The 25101-nt window shown below is 37.2% G+C and overlaps 1 protein-coding gene across 3 annotated transcripts in view; it reads right to left on the bottom strand.

Annotated features, from left to right (window-relative positions):
* Positions 1-8210: 8210 nt before the first annotated feature.
* The window catches only part of DGKB (diacylglycerol kinase beta), a 684789-nt gene continuing 667898 nt past the window's right edge, over positions 8211-25101 (bottom strand). For all 3 annotated transcript variants that reach the window (XM_046021573.1, XM_046021575.1, XM_046021574.1), the window contains one exon: positions 8211-10694. In XM_046021573.1, the coding sequence (XP_045877529.1) occupies positions 10587-10694 (108 nt within the window). In that variant the 3' untranslated portion in view covers positions 8211-10586. The remainder of the gene's footprint in view (positions 10695-25101) is intronic.

Below are 25101 nucleotides of genomic sequence, written 5' to 3'. Positions count from 1 at the left end.
GCGGCTTGAACTCATGACCCTGAGATCAAGACATGAGCTGAGAGCAAGAGTCTGGACACTTAGCTGACTGAGCCACCCAGGAGCCCCTGAACTGGGGTTTTTGCTAAGATATTGTTAAGTGGACTTCTATTATTCTCATCCTTTCCTCAGTCAAAATAGCTTACTTTAATACTAGAGAGGAAGGACACATTCTCACTGAAGAATTTTGAAGCTATTCCTACCCATAGGAAAAATAATTCACTTTATTGAGTATACGTTATAATTTCTCCATGTTAGTAGTATATTAATAATACCTGTGTTTTAGAAGATCCTACCATCACTTGTAGAATCAAGTGAAAGTAGACTAAACTAAAAGCAGATAGGTTACTGAAAAAGTTCAAATGAGAGAAAAGGCCAAAAATGGGACAATAGCAGTGGGGATAAAAATAGAAGGTAAGTGGAAATTAAAGAAAAAGACTGAATAGAAAGGACTTGGTTACCAATGAGCTCAGAAAGAGGGGGTCATGCTTCCATTAAGTGAAAGCAAGTAACAGACACGGAGGCAGATTGTCATGTGAGAATGCAGATGGGTCGAGTCAGGAACATTCCATGTGTGATGCCCATGAACATCCAGATAGAGGTGTCAGTGTGCCCTTAGGTACAGGTCTGCAGCTTGTAAATGAGGTCCAGGCTGTGGTCAAGATCGGAGTATGCACGTAAAACTGTAAGCACGGTTTTCTGCGAAGCATTTTTCAGAGTTCTGACTGCATACGCCAGGAAGCTTAGGGGACTTTTATAAGTGACCCAATGCAAACCTATGGTTTCACTTTAATATTTTGTCTCATTTTTAGCACGTATATGGATTTGTGTTGGTTTTTGCATTAAGATTATTTTTCCCCGCAATCTTTAGTTAAATGTGAGGGTCCCTGAAAATACTCTCTGGCAGATTGTTACCAACCCTCCCTTAAGAAGCACGTAGGCAGTGAATGGTGAGAACTACTTTGTGAAGAGTCAAACCTGTATTCAGTTCCTTGTTTTTAGCTGCCTCTGAAAAGATTATCCTCAACTCCAATAAAAAACAAAACAAAACCCAGCCACATCATAATATAAAAACAAATCATCTACCACATAGACTTATCCTTTTCCTTTCAGTGTGAGGTGGTAAAAATCCTACGTAAAAGTTGATTAGGGAAACCGAGTAAATAGCAGCGGGTAAAACAAAACAAAACAACCCAAACCTAATTACTAACATGAAAGTTACTCCTGCTATAAAAATACTTGCTTGTGGGGCGCCTGGGTGGCTCAGTGGGTTAAGCCGCTGCATTCGGCTCAGGTCATGATCTCAGGGTCCTGGGATCGAGTCCCACGTCGGGCTCTCTGCTCAGCAGCGAGCCTGCTTCCCTCTCTCTCTCTCTGCCTGCCTCTCTGTCTACTTGTGATCTCTCTCTGTCAAATAAATAAATAAAATCTTTAAAAAAAAATACTTGCTTGTAAGCCTCCCAAGTATAATATGATCTCATAAAATTTTTAATTACAACAGATATTGCCACTTTAAATGGCTTACAGAAAGAGTTTAATGGCTGTTAGAAACTAATATACAATCCACATGAAGACAATGGACTTTGTTTTATTCACAGATGTTTCCTGAACTCCTAAGCAGTCAATAAACATAGTCAATTTGTTAAAGGAATCCGTAAGAGATACCCAGTATTTCTGTCTCAGGGTTTTGGCATATTTAATCTCAGTTGAAATGACTCACATGAGTTATCCGGCCCAGAACGGAGTCACTTATGCCAAGCCCCACATCAATAATATCAGACTTAAGAGTTTCAGCCTTCTGGGAAATGGAACCTTAAATCTGTCACTCAGCAATCAGCTGATCAGCGCTAGTTAGGTAATTGCCTGATAGACCCCTGCCATCCTCCCAAAGTGAAGTAACAGTGCAATAACCAACCTGCTTTTACATCTCACATAATTTCCTCCTTGTCCCGGTCTCTTCTGCCCATAGAAGGCTTTCATTTTGTATGGCTCCTCAAGCTCCTATCTATCCGCTTGATTGGATGCAGCCCAATTTTCATCAATTTTTGTTCAAATAAACTCTTAAAATTTGTTATGAGTCTCAGTCTGTCTTTAATATCCTCTTGGCCTCGTTAGGCATTTGATCTGCAACGTTTTCTTTGACACCGGTCTCTTGGAAAGAATAACAGTTTTCAGTGGACATCAGTACTCTATTTGGGTTCGGACAAGGCTTTCTCAAAGCAAGACTTCCCCAAAAGCAGTGCCTGGGACAAGGATCTGGCTGTTGCTATTTTATTTGGAAGACGCCAGGAGACAGAAGTGAGACAGAGGCACGAGACAAGACAAAAAAGTCCACAAAAAAGGATGGGCTACTGAAGCATGGTCCCACTAGGAAGCCTCTAAAAAAATTCAGTGGACCGTAGCTCTGAGTTGTCAAACCTGTACCAACGAGGGAGATTGAGGTATTTCTCAATAGACTCCAATCACAAACTGGCTGAGGGTTGAACTGGGAGTATCACACTGCCACATTTCAGGGTTCAACCTAGGCGTACCCCAGCATGTTTGCTTCCTTGCAAGAGTTTTCTCAGAAGAGCGTTCTGTGTGCAGGAAACTTTCCATGGCTGCAGGGGAACTCAAGGTAGGATCTGGGGCAATGTGGTTCTCTTACAACCAACTAGGCTATGGAATCGCAGTATTGATTTTTTTTAAAGCTTCACACGGGCAATAGTAACTACTCCTACATTCTGGTATTTTAAAAATTACTTCTTGTTTTTTAACTTTTGTCAATTGTAATACAAGGTAAATTCCCTTGCGAATATTCTCTTATAGGACTGGAATTTTGAAACTGTCCTTAACTTCTGATAATAGGCTACCATTATGCTGATTTTCCATTATACCAGAAACTAGTGTTAAATTCTTGAATGACACTGGTTAAGGCATGGTGAGAAAGACTTTATGCAAGTGGGGGAGGGGTGGCTATCAGACATATAGGGACCCCTGAAACAGAATTTGACAGGAGAGAGAGATTTGTTTCAACTCCAAACACAGCCTGGGCAAGTGGGAATTAATAGCTAAGGTACAGCGTAGGGCTCAGTGGATGGAAAATTACTAGGAGAAACATCGGGGACCAGGGAAACAGTTATTAACTGGGGATGGTGGAGGCTGAGAAGCCTGGTTAGATATTGATTGAAGGTGATCAGATATGGAGCATGGGGAACTCCAGCTAAACTGACTTAGGATTCCTGTTCAAATTGAAAAATGCAGAGACCAAGAAGCCCAGAAGCTGAAGCCTAGATGAAACAGTTCAAAGAAGCCTAGTAGAGTGAAAGTCTTGACAGAATCTTTGGGATTTGACTCGACCGAAAATACCACTGAATTGATTAATTTCTCCCTCGTGTGTGAATGGCAATAGAATCTCTAAGGATACCTTAAACTTACAATAGAAGGTTCCGGAATAGGAAATGGACTTGAGCTAAAGGTCTCAAGCTAAAGATAGGCTAAGTTTTCATGGGGCTGGCAAACTCTCTAGAGCTCAGGAAATTCTCATTTATGAATAAGGTAAGAGGCCCAGAAAATCCTTATGCTGTAAAACATTTGCAAAGTACTTTAATTTTCCTCTCCAAACACCTAGTAATTTACACACAAGACAGTTTAAACTCATTAGCATTTGCCAAGCGCACACCTCTTGAAAAGCTTCAAACGGGGATAGCGATCCGAACGCCAAAGCAGGGCTCTGACTCTGCATGGAGGTGTGGTTTCATTAGCTGACTCTGTTCAGCTGTTGCTCCAGTTGAAGCTGGGCTTGTGAAATGAATGCAGGAAAATGTGGGGCAGACATACATAAATAATTTAACTTGAGAGGGTTACTCTAAACCTCTCATTTGCAGTCACCTTTTATTATTTTCTTATTCCTACAGACTCAAGTAGAAAGTGTCCTAAGTGGCCCAAGAAGAGTAAAAAGCATGAATACAAGAAACATCCAAATAACTAAAACCAGGATTACATATATAATCTGAAAAAAATAAATTATTGAGATTGTTGTCTTAGCAAAATAAACGTCATCACAACAGAAGCTTTTTTCCCCCCTCTTTTCTCTTATTAGAGTGCTATCAATCAAAAACTAACGAACTAGGAAATAAAATCTCTCTCCCTTTCTCCACCTCTCATCAGTTTATCTACACGGGTCAAAGGTGAGGTATGTGTACTGGATTCTCGAAATTCAAATGCATTTAAGGGAGGATTAAGCAATTCAAATGCATTAAACATTAAGCAACAGCACTTTTACCCTATTTTAAAATGCATCAATGTTTCAGCAACAGCCCTGAACGTGGTATTATTCTACTTCCCTATATTAGTTTCCAACCGCTGCTGTAACAAATTACCACTCATTTAGTGGCTTAAAAAACACAAATTTATTATCTTAGTACCGCAGTTCAGAAGTTCAAAATGGGTCTCACTAGGTTAAAATTAAAGCTTTTTGTTCCTTCTGGAAGCTCTGGAGGAAAATCCTTTTCCTTACCTTCTGCAGGAGCCCCTGCTTTCTGTGACTTGTGGTCTCCTTCGGCCATCTTCAAATGAAAGGTTACCGTCTTCAAATCGCTCTCTGACTCAGTCTTCCACCTCTCTCCCCCACTTTAAAGGACCCTTGAGATTATGTTGAGCACACCTGCATAATCCAGGCTACTCTCCGGCCTGAACTCAGCTGATTAGCATCCTTAATTCTATCTGTAACCTTAATTCCCTGTGGCTTTGTGACAAAACATTCAAAGGTTCCAAAGACCAGCGCGTAAACATCTTTTGGGGGGCCGCTATCCTACATACTATCTCCCCAGCATTCCTGGGAGAATGGAAGACAGCTATTCACGACTCCCAGCCCACCAGGCACGAGGACCCTGTGCTGGCCCAATGATAACCACCTGTGAGTTAAAGTGCATGCCATTTTGGTTACTGAATCAACCAAAAGTTGGAAATGCACTACTGTATATGGGAAGGTGACAAGAGACAAGAAGGACATAAGAATGAACTGTAAGTTTATCTAGCCAAAGTTTATAAGGGATAATAAAATAAAATTGTAAAAAAAAAGTCATGTTTTTATGATTTATTGAATAGACAGCTTTTATATAATTTCTTCTGGAAGAAGTAATATATGTTTTATGGGAACTTGAGAATTTTGGCAGCCTGTGTTTATCTATTGGATATCTTATAGGGATGGCTCCAGGGAAACAGCAGGGACTAGAACCCAGGGCTGGCTTTCAAATGACTCACCAGTTTAATGAGACAATCAAACAAGTAACCGTTTAAAATACAGAATGAAAAACTTAAGCATAGGTATCAGAGTGTTATTAGAGGCACAGCACATACTCTCCAGAACCATTCTGGAGAGTATGCATTGTTCATGCAATCTGGACAAAAGTGGGTCCAGAAATCCTCCCAAACAAAAGTGAACCAACCCCTGAGAAAGAGAATGTGCCAGTGAGTACGAAATTTGCTAAAGTGCACATCTGTGAAGAAAACATGGCATATCTGGTGTAATGCAAGTAGAAAGGTGTGGCTGGAATGAATTTCACACCTGGGATTAGGAGGAAAGTGGACAGAGGAAAGGTTAAGAAGATCCAGCTCATGAAAGCCCTTGTCTGCCTGAGAATTTTGGACTTTAGTCATGTAGAACAGGGTGATATGATGAGGAATATCATCTATTTTTAGAAAACTATCATTGGTATTGTGGAAAAGGGCCCGAAGTGGGGACCTAGGAGACTCTCCTGCACGGCTGTTGCTCGTCCTGCTACTACGTTTCCGTTGCAGCTAGAAAAGATGTTCTGAATGTTTGCTGATAGCAAATGAGTTTGGAAATTATTTCTACTTAATCCTCACCACAACCCTGATACAGGGCCTTTCTGCCTATTGTACAGATGAGAAGACTGAGGCTTAGAGAGAATCAGTGACTCTCCTCTGAACTATATTCTGTCAAATGTGCAGCTAGGATTAAAGTTGGCACCTCTGTCCTCAGAACCTTCTTACAGCTCACAGAGGCAAATTTACCTTGAAATATTCTTAAGTTGAATCTTCTGTTATGTTACTGGCATGGGCTCATTGCAAAACTTGATGAATGGAAGCAGGAAGCAGCAGCCTGGTCAGTGACATGGCAGAGTCACAGGGTACAGTCCCAGCTCTGGGGGCCACCGCCAAACTCCTTGAGTAGCCAATCTTGACCTCAAGTAGAAGGAACCCAAAGAACTGCTGCCCTTTAACTGCGGTAACCCCTTCAGAAAATATCTGGTCCCCAGTCAGTGCCCAGGAGAGATTTGCTGAAGTCTTCCTCACAAAATGATATTGGAAATGGGTTTTCTCCAGAAAATTCCATGGAAGTCCTCACAGAACCCCTGACTTAATCTTTCAATCTCCAGGGGCACCTGGGTGGCTCAGTGGATTAAGCCGCTGCCTTCGGCTCAGGTCATGATCTCGGGGTCCTGGGATCGAGCCCCGCGTCGGGCTCTCTGCTCCGCAGGAGCCTGCTTCCTCCTCTCTCTCTGCCTGCTTCTCTGCCTACTTGTGATCTCTCTCTCTCTGTCAAATAAATAAAATAAAAAATCTTTAAAAAAAAAAAAAAATCTTTCAATCTCCATAAGTCTATCAGTCAGTCTGCTGGTGTTCCTAGGATCTCTGAAATTGCTGGAATAATGTTCACAGCGGCAACCCGGGGCCAAAGCACCACAAAATGGGATGGTTCTGTTCTTAACGAATTCTTAAGAATTCAGTCCCCAAATGCCCAGACTCCTTCCTCCCTGACAGAAGACAGGGTGGCTGGCCTGGTATCTGCCAGCGGAGATCCAGTGAGGTAGACTGAAGGCAACTGCTTCAAAAGTTCATTTGCAGATAAAATCTGGCAAAAACAGCAGGAAGGAATGACGCTTAACTGAGAGGTTAACGTTTTTATTTCAAAAAGCATGATATTGTATATAACACTTTCCAAAAAAATTAATAAGATACTATAATTAAATGAATTCTCTGTTTTTAAACACAATAAGGATGTATAGAACCCTTTGGTGTGAGTTTATTAGATTTTATTTAAACTGAATGCAGTTTAGTTGGGAGACTAAAGGGGTGATTTCTGCCTGTCACAAAATAAAAGCTCTTTTGCGGGTTTTGTTTATTTATTTATTTATTTATTTAAACTTTACACCCTTAACATATATTACAACGGCTTCACTGTTTAGTTTAGAATATACATACTGTATTTGAATAATTGTTTGGGGGTTCTATGTGCCATGAAAGGTACATTCCCTTTTTATAATCAATAAATAATACACTGACACAAAAAGGAATAGAACCTTTTAAAAGTTCTGTCTCATTCAAGTAGAATTCAGTCTGAAATTCAACACAGATTCTCCGCAGAAAACTGCAATTATTTCCCATCCCCCTAAAAAAGAACAATATGCAGAAACATATTCACAATTCATTGGATTTAAATTTCTACCTGCAGTAGACTACACTAAGCATCTGAGCCTTCTGCTTTGTTATGGCTATAATCACAGAGCTAGTTTAAATATGAAAACTGAAAAAGTTTGTTTTCTTTACCTTCCACAAGATACCTTCTTTCTCCACAAATAATTGACCAGCACTTTTTGAATTGAATACACATGGTATACACATGTATGTGGAAAAATACACTTATGTCCTTTAAAATTCCTGGATCCACATAGACCTCTCCATTCCCACTGGAAGCCTGGATGTCCAGGGTTCTCCTGGAATGTCTGATTATCAACTTGGTGTATTGCACTGTTTAGCAAAATGTGTATCTCTCTCCCTCTGCTCCTCTGACCCCCGGCAAGCCCAGTGTTAATTTTTTCTCTTTGGGGTTTCATCTACTTAAACCTTTGTATTACGATGTCTACTCTACTTAAAAGAAGTTGACGCAATAACCCAGCACCCACACAGAGAGAAGAAAAAAAATCCCATCTTGAAAAGCTAACATTCGTTATTCAGTATTTTAATATACCATAGAGCTTTCTGTTTAGAATTTTCCTTAAAATATATATTCTTCACTTGAAGCTGTCATAAAAATGGAAAGAATATCTTCTCTGATTTTAAAACCATCAAAGTCATTTCTTTTTTTTTTTTTAAACTACTTTCCAAACCCCAGGAGTAGTGTACTTGAAGGGCAAGCATGTCAGTAGCTTTAGAAAATGAGTTGAAGACAGTAACATTTGATTCCTATTAGAACATTTGTTATTTGTACCAATGAATTCTGACTGAAATGTAACTACTATTATCACTAATTATAGTTAAGGAGCTACCCGGAAGGAAAGCTGCATCCCTTGATTTCAACTATGGAAGTCTGATAGACAGGTTGTTTGATTCGTCCCATCCCACTGTCTCATCAGCAGCTTTCCACTGCACAGATTGTGAAGAATGACTCACAAACTGTTGCTGCCTTCACACTACATACTATAAAAGGTAGCCAAGACATAATTGTATGTGTACTGCACATAAAATAATTTGTGGCTTCAGAATATGTTTTGATACAAGGTCTGCCTGCCCATTGTAGAAAATTGTGTCAATTTATGTAAAAATATTTATTACCTGTAACCATAGATACACAAAAATCAATGTGTGTGTTATGTAACATTATGTCAGTAATGCATTTGTTACTGTTTAGAGATTTCTTTTGCTCCAGATTATGGCTCTGCCAAATAACTTTTTTTTTTTTTTATACTAGGGCAAGTGATTGCTGTGCCACATTTGCAATTGTAATGATAATTTTCCTGGGAATGCTAAATTATGTCTTAATTTTATTCAAAAGCTTTATTTTCAAAGCAATTAAACTTATTGTTGATTGATATTTACCATCTAATGTTCCTGGAACACTAAAATAATACGTTTTATACATAATCTTCCATTATAGTACATTGCTTGAGAGTAGCTATTTGATACAACAGCATTCAGTTGAGTTTTCAAACCAAAGAACAAAAATTATAGCAATTTCACTTGAAATCCATAAATCCATGCACAGGAGTGTGTTCAACAGAATCACTAAATGCTATTTGTTGTTCAAAGATGAATGAATCAATAGAAAAACAGAACTGATAAATCATTAGCACTTTAATGCAGAGTGGAGAGAAAAACTAATAAATCATGCATTTCAAGCACTTGTTTTCCTTGTGGCATGTTTAAAAACATAAAACATGCAATGATGAGATGCAGGTCAGTATGAGTGAACAATACCCCAACTGCTCAGAATAGAATTTCATTCTATATCATAGATTTAATGAAACACAAAGAAAAGCACATATGCCATAATTTCTTTAAACAGAGACTCCAACCATACCATGAATATCGTAAAAAACGATCTGGGCCATCATTTCCAAATAAACATCTGAAATGCCACAGAGATGGGAGTGGCCTACACTGATGGGAGAGGACTATTTGCATGCATGGTTTGCTTCAGTGAGCTTAATAGTTCTTACAGGTATCAATTTACACTAGAACAAAACTGATACAATCATTTACTTTCTCAAGTGCACTTAACTGATCCATTAAAAATTATGGATGCCTGTATTTATAAATGACCAAAAAGGCAAGAAATCATTAAATTGAGCTTTGATTGTGTTGTATGGCCTATTGTCTGCATAAGGTGAGAACTTTAAATTATAATTAATGGATAATTCACTCTTTCCAGAGTTTAAGTCGTCAAAAAATTAATCATAAGAACCATAAATTTTTTCCACAATGCTAGTTAATTATACATGAACCCATTTCTCTCAAGCATATTTTTCTGAATCTTTGGTGGGAGATAGTAGATTAGGCACATAGTTTAAAACAGCTATTTGGTTACTGGTATGGTTATGAATTTTCTTCTAGATCCACATGCAGAAAGGAATAAGGCTTGCCATGTTACCACACTTTACTGCCAAGTAACTTACTTCTGTTTTCACTCATTTCTAGAGTTAAAACCAAAATGAAACAAAATAAAAATGACTTTCTGCTTTTTTTTAGCACAAGAAAACTGTATACCTGAAATTCCACTCAGAAGCATCAAGATGTTGAAGAAAAACTATTTAGATACAGCGACGTATCATAGACAAGTATTTAATAAAATGTTCCAATTAGAAGTTTCTTCTCAAGTCATAGTTCAAAGGTCATTGAGACACTGATTCTAAAAGGCAAAAGTATTGCAATCTGCAGTTGTGATTATCGTAGCATTACTGATTAGCACGTATCAATAATTGGAATCACACAGAGAATCACTTTTCCCACGGTATTTCCTTTAGTGTTCACAGATTTCTCTCAGGTTAGTAAATGGAAACTGGGGGAGGAATGAGTGGGGGACAAAAAATCTATGGGAATGCATGCAACAAAAATATGCAGTACCACTTCATGTAAACTTCTGCCTTCTTCATGCAAAGATGCCTATAAAAACGGAGACAAATTTTCTAATAGCTGAATTTTACATTAGCTCAGTAACAAAAACTGTTAAACCAATTCGATGATTTTGCATGAGCAAGAGAATTGAAATGGTTCAAAGATTTCCAGCATAAGTTTCCACGGCCCAATTATGCTAATTAGATCTCGAAGAATAAAATGAGACAGGTTTACTCCTTGCTTCGGTTTCTTGTTCTTTTGACGAGGGAGCAGAACAACCCAGTTTTTGGAGGAGGACCCATCAGCATTGGGGCTTGGTTCTTGTGTGTAATTTTTATCTAGGGAAAGAAAGAGAAAAAGAGTAATCTCCAGATATAATACCGATTTCAGAGAATCTCTGTTAAGGTTAATAATATGCCATGAACTACTGGAACACCACGAGCGTAAAATGCAGTTTCAGAGTTTTTATTACTTTAAACCGTATTCCAATGCTCAGGATATTAACAAAAAATAAAAATTGACTGAAACCACATTTTGAATATCATGTTACCTCTAATCTCACTTGTAGTAATAGCCCCAAACTCTTTGTTTCAGCCACACGATTATCTAGTATAATTCACTGACTACTTAAAGCAGGAAAGGATGCACTGTGACAGTATTCAGAAGCCCAGTTAGAGTCCAACATCAAGATGTACTGGGGATCAAGGCGAGCCTTATTTATCTTGTTAATCAGATTGTTTCTCTCTTTCCACATGAACTGCAAGGTTTAAATTCAAAACAATCATTAGGAATGAAAGTCAAAAGTTAATGTGCACAAAAGGTCAGAAATGATGAACTACCTTTCTAATTTGTTAATTAATTGGTAATAGAATAGAATCAAATATTGAAAAGCCTGCTTAAAACACTTTGAGAGACTGTTCTGAAGCTACTCATTTTGATTTCTTTGATATAAAACTACGAATCACCTTAAATGAGACAACCTTAAAGTAGATTATGTCTGCAATTTTCTCTAATTCAAGTCTAAATTAGAGAAGACATTTTATGAATATATGCTATGCTCTAAGCTAATTGAAAGCAATTATCAAAGTGGCATTTTGTCTGTGACTTTAAGATACATTGTAAGATAATAAATGATTCCATTATGTAATAAAAAGGTCACATCTTGCCTTTGGGCTAGTGACGTTAAGAGTTTTTCAAAAGCAATCTGAGACATTTTCTTTAGAGAACTGCGACTAATACAAGAACCATCGCTTATTAAATATCAGTTGTCACCTGCACAGCACCCGCATCAGAGATGAGTATTTCTTTCAAAAAGAAACACCACCTCATTAAAAGCTGCAAAAATATATCTCTTAAAGTGCATCCCTGACATTTTCAAGTTAAAATGAATATCCTTCACTTGTCATTCACTAATAGCAATAAAACAAAAAAAAAAATGTATGTCACGTGGACAGGATCATTAAAACCAGCACTAGGGCTTTTGGGAAATGGAGATTCACTTCACAATCTAGAAAGACCGAAGTATGTCAAAAACCTAGGAGAATGAACAACTTTATTTAAGTCTGTTGGAGTCAGGTTATTCTGGGAAGATTCAGTGTTCTTCTTTTTACTGTAAAAATACATTGCACCTGTAAAAGGCCAGTAAGCTAAGCCAGCCCCAAACTCTCTGAATGTATGATTTTATTTTTGTTATCTTACAAACTGTGGAATTGATAGCCAGATAGTTAAGATCCCAGAATGTACACATCTTTATAGACTGAAAGAGATCTCTACTAGATTTTGTCTCTTAATAATTCAGTTTTAGATGATGCCATTGAGTTTTAACTCCCCCTGAATCCTAGCTTCATATAATGTCTAATACAGCATCGTCCATTCATTCATTCATTTCATAAAATTTATTGCGCCCCTACTATGCTTCAGACACCATACCAGGAACTTTTAATGAATAATGCACAATCTGTGCTCCCAAGAAATTCTAGTCAAGTAGGAAAAAGAAATTTAACAGGCATGTTCAACCTACCATAGAAACTGAAATAGGAGGTTAAGTGGAAAGGCACTATTTTAATGCTGAAAATAAAAGTGAGCTTTTTAAAAAAAAAAAGATTTTATTTATTTATTTGACAGAGATCACAAGTAGGCAGAGAGGCAGGCAGGCAGAGAGAGAGAGAGGAGGAAGCAGGATCCCTGCGGAGCAGAGAGCCCGATGTGGTGCTTGATCCCAGGACCCTGGGATCATGACCTGAGCCCAAGGCAGAAGCTTAACCCACAGAGCCACCCAGGTGCCCCAAAAGTGAGCTTTTTACACAAAAACAATGTTAAAATGAATGCCTGGGGAAGCAGTTATCACACATTATTTATATGATAACCTTAGAATCAAACAGAACATTAGCAGCTAAAGAAAGAAGATATACATTTCTGAGTCACAGTTGCTGGACTAAATTCTTTGTAGGGTACAATAGTATTAGGATATTTTGGAAACTAAGTTCATTAATAGCAAATTATTCTTAAGACTTTGGAAGAAATATATCATTCTAGTTACTTATATAAGCTTAGTACTAGTTTATGATGAAGTGTAACCATAGTACCACAAGTCATTGGCTATGAGATTTTGTTCACTCTTTGTGTTATTTTGGCATTTGAATTTTTTTTCTCATGGCTATCTTTATACTGGCAATTCTTTTTTGAAAAAATAACATGTTATTCCTTCGTTCAGTGCTCTTGATACAGTGGGATGGATCTTTAACCCATGTTACTGATTATTATGGAGTTCTAGTTTTCAGTTTCTAAGCCAGATGACAGACACTCCTATTTTTAAAATTATTTAAAACCTGTCCTTTTGGTTGTTTGATCATACCTGTGCTCTAAGTATACAACTCCTTCTTTAATCTAACATTATTTCCACAAAAAATTAAATCTATATATTTATTGTCTATTGTTTATGGAAATGAAAATCAACTGGCTATATTTCCTTTTAGGGGAGATAACATGAAGGAAACTGGCATTCATGAAATGCTTATTAGGTATCTGGGCTCTTTGCATAGGTAATCTCATTGGATAATTAAATGTCCTTGTATATTTGAGCAGAAGCAAAAAGTACTCTATTAACAAAGAGAATCATTCCAGTTCGACTGAGTTGATGATGGTGTGGTCACAGAAAGTTCAATGTAGGCTCCAGAAAGCTGTAGAGACTTAAGCGTAAGTTTAGGTTCAGACTGCCCATGTGTGGGAAACTGGTTAAGAGGGCCTCTCCAAGACTGGCATAATAATTCAGATGCCTATTTTATATATATTCCACACTTTTTACTTTAAAGATTTAATTTATTTATTAGAGAAAGAGCGAGCGAGCATGTGCACACACACGCACGAGTAAGCGGCAAGGCAGAGGGAGAGGGAGAATCTCAAGCAGACTCCATGGTAAGCAGAGCCCAACCTGTGCCTTGATCCCAGATCCTGAGATCACGTCCTGAGCCAAAATCAAGAGTCAGGTGTTCAAGTGACTGAGCCCCAGGCACACCTACATTTCATTTATTTATTTATTTATTTACTTACTTACCTACTTTATTTATTTACCTACTTATTTATTTACCTACTTACTTACTTATTTTGAGAATGTGGTATCTACCAGAAAAACAACAATGAGTAAGGAGCAGATTTTATGTCTAAAGACTTTAGAAATATACTAAGTTTCAGCAATCTGAAGACATGAGTAGAATTTTTAGCAATTTTTGACTGCTTCCATCTTTCAACAGTCAGGCAGTTGTTTCTTAGCTGTTTTCAATACATCAAATCTTTATCAAGCACTGGCTATAATCAATTTGCAATTTGATTTTGATTAGTTTGGAAGAGAATCTGATATTTATAATTGAGAGAGAATTGTAAGCACTCATAAGCAACAGTGATGGGGCTTCCAAAAGCTGGGATAGCTGCAGGAAGATAGAAGAACATTGTTTTATTCCTTCCCTCTCATTGTTTTAAAAATGTAAGATAAATACTATCAGTAATATAATAGTGTCCTTCTATAAAAACTCTTCATTTCTTCATATTACCTATTCTTTTGCAAAGCAATGGTGGAACAAGAGAGGCATGTCTACAGTTGCATGACTATTTCTACTTCTATATTCTTATTGCATATTAAGATTGGACACACCTAAAAATCTAAACATGAAAAAATTTGATTGCATTTTTATTTTATAAGTATTCAGTACAAAATAAAGATGCACATGGAAACCAAATCAAGGATTACAAGGCACAGTTTTCTTGTCTCTACCGTATTATCAGTGTTACATAGTGTAACTTCATAATTATAATATTGAGAGTAATAATAAGATAAAAAAAACAGTAATATTTGGCTCTGACTGTGTGCTGTGCCTTATGCTAACTATTTTACATAAGTAATTCAGATGCTACCTGTTTCATCTCTTTGAGTTGCCCTTAACAAATTCTATTCCCATAAAAGTATTATTGTTGATGTGTAAGATTAAGTATAACTTCATAAACATGATAGACTAGGGGGTTTATATCTCATAGCAGTGAACAGTGTTTATTCCCATTAGACATTTGTGTTCTCTATAAAGAACTTTCTTTAGCCAAACTAAAATTGAGGTAAGAGAGGAAAGCCTTTCCTGACTCATTCTCCGGGCAAGTTTCACACGACCTGTTGGATTTTTCTTTCCTAATTCACCATTGCTTAACACTGAATATTCTCACTACCCTTTATTATAAGGCATAGTGTTTCTTTATCTCAGGTCATCTGAGCACCTTCTTCAATATCCAGTCCCTGGAGGCCCCAGCTATCCACTAAAGGGCATACTAAGCTTTCCGGTAAGAGGGACATCCAGGATGGCAGTGTAGGAAGATTCTGAATCACCTTCTCCCATGGACATACAAGATTTGTCACTACATATGGATCATTTCCCTCTGAAAAATATCTGAAAACTAGATGAACTGCTCTCCAAAACAAAGGATAAAAGTACCAGATTGAGAAGGGTAGGAAAAGCACCACTCTGGCACAGCAACCCACAGTGGGGAGGGATTTCACCAGACAAGCACTTCTCCAGGAAGGGTTCTGTCACATAGATTCATTTGCTGATCTGGGGGCATCAGGTGGAGGGCCAGGGGACAGTTGAGATGCTCTCTGGAGACAGCTCTCTCCACACATCCTACTAGCACAGGTGGATGAGCTTGGATGGGGCACCTTCCTGTTGCCTTCCTGAGATAGACAGGGACAAGTGATTGTGGTACTTACTGAGGCAGGAGGGCATGGGTCATTGCAATGCTCTCCCTCTCCCTGACTGGGGCAGGAAAACGTGAATGGTCACAGAGTCCTCCCACTTATTAGCTAAAGTCTGGGAGTAGGGGGGATTGCAACATTTCTCTGGCCTCTGGCTGGGGCTAAGTGTGAAGAATCCCAGCACTCTTCCTTTCTCAGCCTAAAGCTGGTATGCATGAATAGACAACACATTCTCCAACTGCCTTGCTGAAAAAGTGGGCACATGCAATTCACATATTTGGGATCACCCGTTGATCTCCTGCCCTGATGGCCAAGAGACCTGGCATTCCAGAGCTCCATAGGACTGTAAGAATTGGAAAGATAGTTCTTGGCAGTCTACCACCCCTAGTGCACTGCACAGAGAGCAGCCTGAAACATAACCCCAGTCTTCCTGCGAAAGGGCTTATTTACTTAGTTTAAAATTTCAGCTTGAGGGACAGGCTTTAGGTTTCCCATATATCTAGAGGCTAAGAAGCACTCCCAGGGAATGTAAGTGGAGGCAACATCCTTGAGCACCCCTTTGACCTTCCTATAGCTCCACAAAACTTTCCAGAAAGAAGCTTATAGTCTCATCTAAAGTCCTAGTTTTTGAAACGGTTGTCCAGGGGACACCTCCAGATCTCCTGGTCTACAGAATAGCAATGATTACACATATGACCCCATAGACTGTAAACATTTCCATCCTTTAAAAGCTGTTACCTGAAAATAGATCCTAAATGGATCATTGACAGGTCTTGGCACATACTTAAAAATAGAGACATATCAAGAACAAATTATGTGGTTTAGACAATCAAAAAGGTTTAAGAGACAACCAAAAGGTAGGGCAAGGTTAAATGAGAAGGATCATCACCTACACAAGGCCATTCCCTCAAGACTGAGAAAGGTAGCTATTTCACCTAAAACATAGAAATAGAAAGTTGAACAAAATGAGAAAGGAGAGAAACATGTTTCAAATGAAAGAACAAATGAAAGAATGACAAATCCTCAGGATAAACACCTTAATGATACAAAGATAAGTAATCTACTTGGTAAAGAATTCAAAGGAATGATCAAAAAGATGCTGACAGAACTTGAGAGAAGAAAGGATAAACACGAAACCTTCAATAAAGAGATAAAAAAATGGGAAAAAACTAACAAATGAAGTCACAGAACTGAAGAATACTATAATTGAACTGAAAAGCAAATTTGAGGGGTTTGACAGCGACTGAGTCAAGTAGCAGAACAGATCAGCAAACTGGAAGATAAAGAAATGAAACTCACTCCGAGTAACAAAAAGAAAAGAGAATTTTAAAAAATGAAGATAGCTTAAAGGACCTACAGGACCTTGTCAAATGGAATAAAATTTGCATTATAGTGGTCCCAAAAGAAGGGGGCAGAAAACTTATTTGAAGAAAAAATGGCTGAAAACTTCCCTAACCTAAAGAAGGAAACATACATCAGGTCCTAGAAGAACAGAAAGTTCTATGTAAGATGAACCCCAAAAGAGCCAAGCTAAGACACATTAACGTTAAAATGTCAAAAGTTAAATAGAAAATCTTAAAACCAGAGAGAGAGAGGGAGAGAGAGAGAGAGAGAGAGAGAGAACTTGTTATATACAAGGGGAATTCTGTAAGACGATGAGCAGATTTCTCAGCAGAAACTTTGCAAGTCAAAGAAGGTGGCAGGACATTCAAAGTGATAAAAGGAAAAACCTTCCAACCAAGAATACTCTACTCAACAAGGTTACCATTCAGATTTGCAGGAAAGATAAAGAGTTTTCCAGAAAGCAAAAACTAAAGGAGTTTATCACTATTAAACTGGCCTTACAAGAAATATTAAAGGAACTCCTTTAAGCTGAAAGGAAATGGTACTAGTTAATAACAGGAAAATATGCAAAAGTAAAATTGTCACTGGAAAAAGTAAGTACATAGTAAAGGTTGTGGATTAATTAGTTATAAAGCTACTCAGAAGGCTAAAGGATGTAAGTAGTAAAATTAACTAAAATTACACTAATTAGTTGTACAAAATAAAGAGATGTAAAGAGTGACATCAAAAATAAAATGTGGGTGGGGTTAAATGCGGTTTTCAAATGTGTTCAAATTTAAGTTGCTATCAACTTAAAAATAAACCATTATATACAAAGGATGATATATATGTGAATCTCATGGTAACCACAAAGCAAAGACATAGTAAATACACAAAAGTAAATGAGAAAAGAATCTAAACATAACACTAAAGTCACCAAATCACAAGGAAAGAGAGAAAGAAAAGAAAGAAACAGGCAGGACCTACAAAAACAGCCAGTTTTGTACTGTACTGTACAAAATGGCAGTAAGTACATACCCATCAATAATTACTTTAAATGTAAATTGACTAAATTCTCCAATAAAAAGATACAGAATGGCTGAATGGATTAAAAACAAAAATCGAGAGACACTTATATACTGCCAACAAGAGACTCACTTCAGAAGTAAAGACACACACAAGAAAGTGAAGGAATGGAAAAATATCTCCCATACAAATGGGAAAGATTGTTGGTTGAACTATACTCATATCAGACAAAACAGACTTTAAAACAAAGACTGTAGCAAACTGCATAATGATATAGAGGTCAATCCAACAAGAAGATATAACATTTATAAATGTATATGCATACAACATAGAAACACCTAAATATATAAAGCAAATATTAACAGACCTAAAAAGAGAAATTGATACCAATACAATAATTGTAGGGGATTTTAATACCCCATTTACGTCAATGGATCTGTCAGCCAGACAGAAAATCAGGAGACTTTGGTCTTAAATGACACAATAGACCAGATGCCTTAATAGATATATATTAATATCTTTATATATAAATATATATATAAATATAAATATATATATATATATATATAGGATAGTCCAAAGAACACACGTTCTTCTTAAGTTCACACAGAACATCCTCCAGAATAGGTCACATGTTAGGCTATAAAATTAGTCTCAATAAATTCAGAAAGTATGAAATCATATCAAGCATTTTCTCAGATCATATTACCAATCACAAAAAGAAAACTGGAAAAAAAGATTCCTTCTGCATGGAGATTAAACATGTTACTGAACAACTATTGGGTCATAAGAAACCAAAGTAGAAATAAAAAAATACCTAGAGGTAAATAAAAACAGAAATATGGCATAACTAAATCTATGGGATGCAGCAAACATGGTTCTAAGAGGGAAATTCATAGCAATGTAGGTAGGTCTACCTCAAAACACAAGAAAAATCTCATATAAACAATTTACCTTTATATCTGAAGGAATTAGAAAAAGAAGAACAAATGAAGCCTGAAGTTAGAAGAAGGAAGGAAATAATAAAGATCAGATTGGAAATAAATTAAACAGAGACTAGAAGGGCAACAGAAAAAAAAAAATCAATGAAATCAATAGCCACTTTTTTGACAAGATAAACAAAATTCACAAAACTTTAGCTAGACTCTCCAAGAAAAAAAAAGAGAGAGCTCAAATTTAAAAAAAAATCAGAAATAAAAGAGAAGTTACAACTGTTACCACGGAAATACAAAGAATCATGAGCAACTACTTTGGATAATTAGAAACCAACAAACTGGACAGCCTAGAAGAAATAAATTTTAGACATTTACAATCTCCCAAACTGATTCAAGAAGAAACAGAATCTGAATAGATTGATTACTAGTAAGGAGACTGAATCAATAATCAAGAACTTCACAAGAAACAACAGTCCAGGACCAAGTGTCTTCTCTAGTGAATTCTACCAATATTAAAAGACTTAATACCGATGTTTCCTAAACTCTTCCAAAAACTCTATAGAAGGGTATGCTTCCAATTTCATTTTATGAGGCTACCATCACCCTAATACCAAAACCAGACAAAGACATCAAACACACACAAATTATAAGCATATATCCCTGATGAACACAGAGGCAAAAGATCCTTAATGAAATATTAGCAAACAAAACTCAAAACTACATTGAGAAGGTCATACAGCCAAGATCAAGAAGGATCCAAATGTGCAAGAATGGTTCAACATCTACAAATGAATCAATATGATACATCACATGAACAAAATGATTAACATGTATTATTTCAATAGATGCAGAAAGGCATCTGACAAAATTCAAGATTAATTTATAATAAAATCTCTCAACCAACTGGGTATAGAGGAAACATACCTCAACCTAGAGGACACATATGACAAGCTCATAGCTAAAATCATACCAAATGGCAAGAAGCTGAAATCTTTCCTCTAAGATCAAGAACAAGACAAGGATGCCTACTATTCTCGCTTTTATTCAACAAAGTATTAGAAGTCTTAAGCAGAGCAATTAGGCAAGAAAAAGAAAAAGCATCCAAATTGAGGAAAAAGAAGTAAAATTGTCACTATTTGCAGATAACATGATACTATATGCAGAAAACCCTCAAGATTCCAGTAACAACAAAAACCTGTTGGTACTAAAGAAATGAATTCAATAAAGTTGTAGGATACAAAATTAATAATAAAAATGTTGTTGATTTTATAACTATCAAAAGAAGAATCAGGGCGCCTGGGTGGCTCAGTGGGTTAAGCCTCTGCCTTTGGCTCAGGTCATGATCTCAGGGTCCTGGGATCGAGTCCCATGTTGGGCTCTCTGCTCTGCAGGGAGCCTGCTTCCCTTCCTCTCTCTCTGCCTGCCTCTCTGCCTACTTGTAATTTCTGTCAAATAAATAAATAAAAATCTAAAAAAAAAAAAGAAGAAATCAAGAAAATAATCCCATTTACAATTGTATCAAAAAGAATAAAATATCTAGGAATAAATTTAACCAGTTGGGTAAAAGACCAGAACACTAAAAACTGTAAGACCCTAAGGAATGGGGGCACCAGGGTGGCTCAGTGGGTTAAGCCTCTGCCTTCAGCTCAGGTCATGATCTCAGGGTCCTGGGATTGAGCCCCGCATCGGGCTCTCTGCTCAGTGGGGAGCCTGCTTCCCCCCTTCTCTCTCTGCCTGCCTCTCTGCCTACTTGTGATCTCTGTCTGTCAAATAAATAAATAAAATCTTAAAAAAAAAAAAAGAATGCACAATGGGGAAAGGACAGTCTGTTCAATACATGCTGTTGGGAGAACCAGAAAACCACATGCAAAAGAATAAAACTGAGCCATATACAATTATTATCTTATACCACATACAAAAATAAACTCGAAATAGATTAAAGACATGAATGTAAATTCTGAAACCACAAAATGCCTAGAAGAAAACTTAAGTAGTAAGCTCCCTGACAATCATTTTAGCAATGATTTTTGGATATGACTTCAAAGGCAAGGGAAACAAAAGCAAAACAAGAGACGGACAGTTGACATCAAACTAAAAACTTCTGCCCAGCAAAGGAAACTATCAACAAAACAACAGGGCAACCTACTGAATGGCAGAAGATAGTTGCTAATCAAACATCTGATAAGGGGCCAATATAAAAAATGCATTAAAAAACTTATGAAACTCAGTAACAAAAACCAACCTGATTTAAAAATCTGAATAGACATTTTTCCAAAGAAGACATACAGTTGGTCAACAGGCTGATGAAAGGATGCTCAATAACACTATTATCAGGGAAATGAAAGCCAAAACCACAAGGAGATCTCACACCTGTCAGAATGGCTATTATGAAAAGGCAAAAAAGAAGAAAGGTTGGTCAGGATGTGGAAAAAGGGAACCCTCGTGTACTATTGGTGGGATTGTTAACTGGGGCAGCCACTCTGAGAAGCAGGATGGTGTTTTCTCAAGAAATTAAAAACAGAACTACCATATGATCCAGCAATTCCATTACTGGGTATCTATCTGAAGAAAATGAAAGCACTACTTGAAAACATATATGCAGTCTCATGTTCACAGCAGTACCATTTACAATAGGCAAGATATGGGAACAACCTAAGGGTCCATTGATAAATGGATGCACACACACACACACATGCACACACACACATGCACACACACAGTGGGAGACTCCTGAGGATAAAAGAAGAATGAAATCTTACATTTGAGACAACACAGGTGAGCCTTGAGAGTATTATGCTAAGTGAAATAGGTTAGAGAAGACAAATACCATATGATTTCACCTATAAGTGTAAAATAAAAAAAACAAAACAAACAAAATAAAACAAACCCAGGACTCATATATAGAGAGAATAGATCCGTGGTTACCAGATTGGAGAGGGCTTGGGTGGGCAGCAAAATGCATGAAGATTAAGTACAAGACCTCCAAGTATAAAATAAGTAACTCAAAGGGATGTAATGCACAGCGCTGGGAGTATAGTCCATAACACTGTATTAACCTTGTAAGGAGACAGATTATTAACTAGATATCATGGTGACCATTTTGCCATATATATACACGTCCAATCACTATGTTGTACACCTAAAACGAATATAATGTTGTATGTCAATTATACCTCAATAAATTAAAGAAAAACAAAGAGCAGAAAAGCATTCTAATATGATTAAAACAGAGGTGGATATGTTATCTTTTCAAGGAGTTCTCAGACCTGCTAGTAAAAGCATAATTTTTTTCATCATTTTTCCATTATTTAATTTTCTCGTCCCTCAACCTTTGGAGGTCTGTGTCAATATCCTTAGTTTTCAATATATGACAACAGTGTGGGTTCTGTAACTTGTGTTACACAGCTCATGTTGGTGAGTGCAAGAACTGGGTTTGAGAACTGACTCTCCAACCTTGCTGGCAGTCCTCCTGAACTCCCACCTCTGTACCTTGTGCTGGCTATGGCCCTGGAGAACCTTCTCTTTTTTTTTTCTGCTAATGAAACTTTGATTCCTGTCCTGTACAGTTCAAATCAGGTATTATTATGAAATTTCAAAGGACAGGAATAAAAAGAATAATCTGGATGCCCTCTGAGAAGAAAACCTGGCAACTTAGCAAAAAACAAAAGTCTCATGGCATCAGGTTTCTCAAAAAAATTAGTGCTAGAAGAAAATGGAGATGTACCTCCAAACCCCAGAGGAAAAGTTAATTTTATCAAAGAATTCTATATTCAGTTAATGTATTGATTAAAGGCAAAGGTACAATGAAGACGTTTTCAGTCGTTAAATGATTTAGAGAGTTTGCCATCTGTATGCCCTTCGAAATACTTTTGAGGGTGTTCTCTAGCAAAACAATGGGTGAGATTCATAAAACAGAGGATCACACTGCCAACACCAAACATTGGAAGGAGGTTTAACAGCAGGAACTCTCATATATTACTGGTGGGAAGATAAAATGGTACAGTCACTTTGGAAGACACTTCAGTAGTTTCTTATAAAACTAAACATACTGTTATAATAGGATTCACAGATCACACTCCTTGATATTGATCAAATGATTTGAAAACATGTTTGCCCAGAAAACTGCACATAGATGTTTATCTCTGCTTTTTGCAGAATTGCCAAAACGTGGAAGCAACCACGTTGCTTCCTTCAGTAGGTATGTGGATACATCAACTATGTTAGTTCCAAACAATGGAATATTATTCAATGCTAATAAAGAAATGAGCTATCATGCCATGAAAAGACATGGAGGAACTTTAAATATATATTACAAGGTGAAAGAAGCCAATCTGGAAATACTATGTACCATATGATTCCAACCTACTGCATTCTGGAAAAGGCAAAACTAAGGAGAAGTAAAAAAAAATTAGTGGCTGCGAGGGGTTACAGCTGAAGAAGGATGAAACTTTTTAGGGCAATGGAAATATTCTCTACGATATAATATTAATAGGCACGTGTTATTACACATGGTCCAAACCCAGAAACTGTGCAACATTAAGAGGAATCCCTAATGTAAACTATGGACTTTGGGTGACTATGTGTCAGTCTAGATTCAGTGATTATAACAAATGTACCACTTTGGTGGAGGAGGTTATGCACATGTGTAGGCAGGGGGTAAATGGGAAATCTGTGTAACTTCTCAATTCTACTGTGAACTTAAAAGTGCTCTAAAAAATCAAGTCTATTAAAAACAACAACAACGACAAAAAGGGGGTCCAACTGAGAACCAGGATGATAGATTTGCAAGAAACCTAGAAAGAAACCCCCAAAGAAGGACTTTTCCATATAAAGAACAAGAGTGGGGGTGGTGCCTGGGTGGCTGAGGCAGTTAAGTGTCCTGTCTCCTGATTTCGGTTCAGGTCATAATCTCACGGTTGTGAGATTGAGCCCTGTGTCAGGCTTTGCACGGGCATGAAGCCTGGTTAAGATTCTCCTTCTGCCACTCTGCCTCTCCACCCCTCCTCTACTCTCTAAAAATAAGTAAATAAATAAATAAATAGCAAAGAACAAGAGTGGGGACAATGGTAAATTGATATCTGTTTTTAAAAATGAGAATTACCATAATGATGACTTGAAAAAAGAGGGGAAAAAGAAGACATTCCAAAATCTTTACAGAAAAGAAAATGTAATTGTGTGTCAGCATTTGGTTCTGCAGTTAACATTTTCATAATCTCAATGATTGTATATTTTGTTTTGATTTAAATAAAATCATTACTTTTTTCAGATGCATAACAGCTTAATTGTTAAAAATCAGACTGCCTGGGTCCACCATTCCCTATCTGGAGATTTTGGCCAAATAACTACCATTCATTTCCCTCATTAATAATATAGAGACCAAAATAGTGTCTGTTTCACTGGTTTCTTATTAGGACTAAATGAAACCATGCACACAAAATGCTTAGAACATTACCTGGCACAAAAAGAAATCACTCAGTACATTTTCACTGTTAGTAAGAGAGCTAAATGGAGTAATGTAAGTGTTAAAAACCACTTTTCTATGCATGAAGCAAACAGATTACATCTAAAAGTAACAGGTAAAAAAAAAGATCAAAGCATATTTTTTATAGATGTAGAGTAAATGACAGGAAAAAAACAAATAATTCAAAGAACAGACCTGGTGACAAAGAAATGATGGGATAGAAGCTTAGTTATTTTTCTTATAATTCTAAACATTCTGCTTTTTTTCAGTGTGCATATATTATTTTGGTACAAATATTTAAATAATTAATGACAACAACAAAAATCCCTCTGCAGATAATTCTCTTGCATTCTAGTGTTCTGGTTCTCCAAACGTGATCTACAAACCAGGAGAGCTGACCTCATTGTTAGAAATGCAGACTCCTGGGGTGCCTGGGTGGCTCAGTGGGTTAAAGCCTCTGCGTTCAGCTCAGGTCATGATCCCAGGGTCCTGGGATTGAGCCCCGCATCGGGCTCTCTGCTCCTCAGGGAGCCTGCTTCCTCTTCTCTCTCTGCCTGCCTCTCTGCCTAGTTGTGATTTCTCTCTGTCAAATAAATAAAATACTTAAAAAAAAAAAAAAAAAAAAAAAAGAAATGCAGACGCCCCAATCCCAACCCAGACTTTCTGAATCAGCTTTTACTTTGGAGCAAGATCCCCCAGGTGATTTGTATGCACCTTTAAATTTAAGAAACCCTGTAATTTATACTTGTCACTTTATTTCTCTTCCTAAG

The sequence above is a fragment of the Meles meles genome, chromosome 10 (assembly GCF_922984935.1).
Source record: "Meles meles chromosome 10, mMelMel3.1 paternal haplotype, whole genome shotgun sequence".
Classification (NCBI taxonomy): Eukaryota; Metazoa; Chordata; class Mammalia; order Carnivora; family Mustelidae; genus Meles; species Meles meles.
The sequence above is the reverse complement of the archived record's forward strand: the minus strand, read 5'-3'. Positions and strand labels throughout refer to the sequence as shown.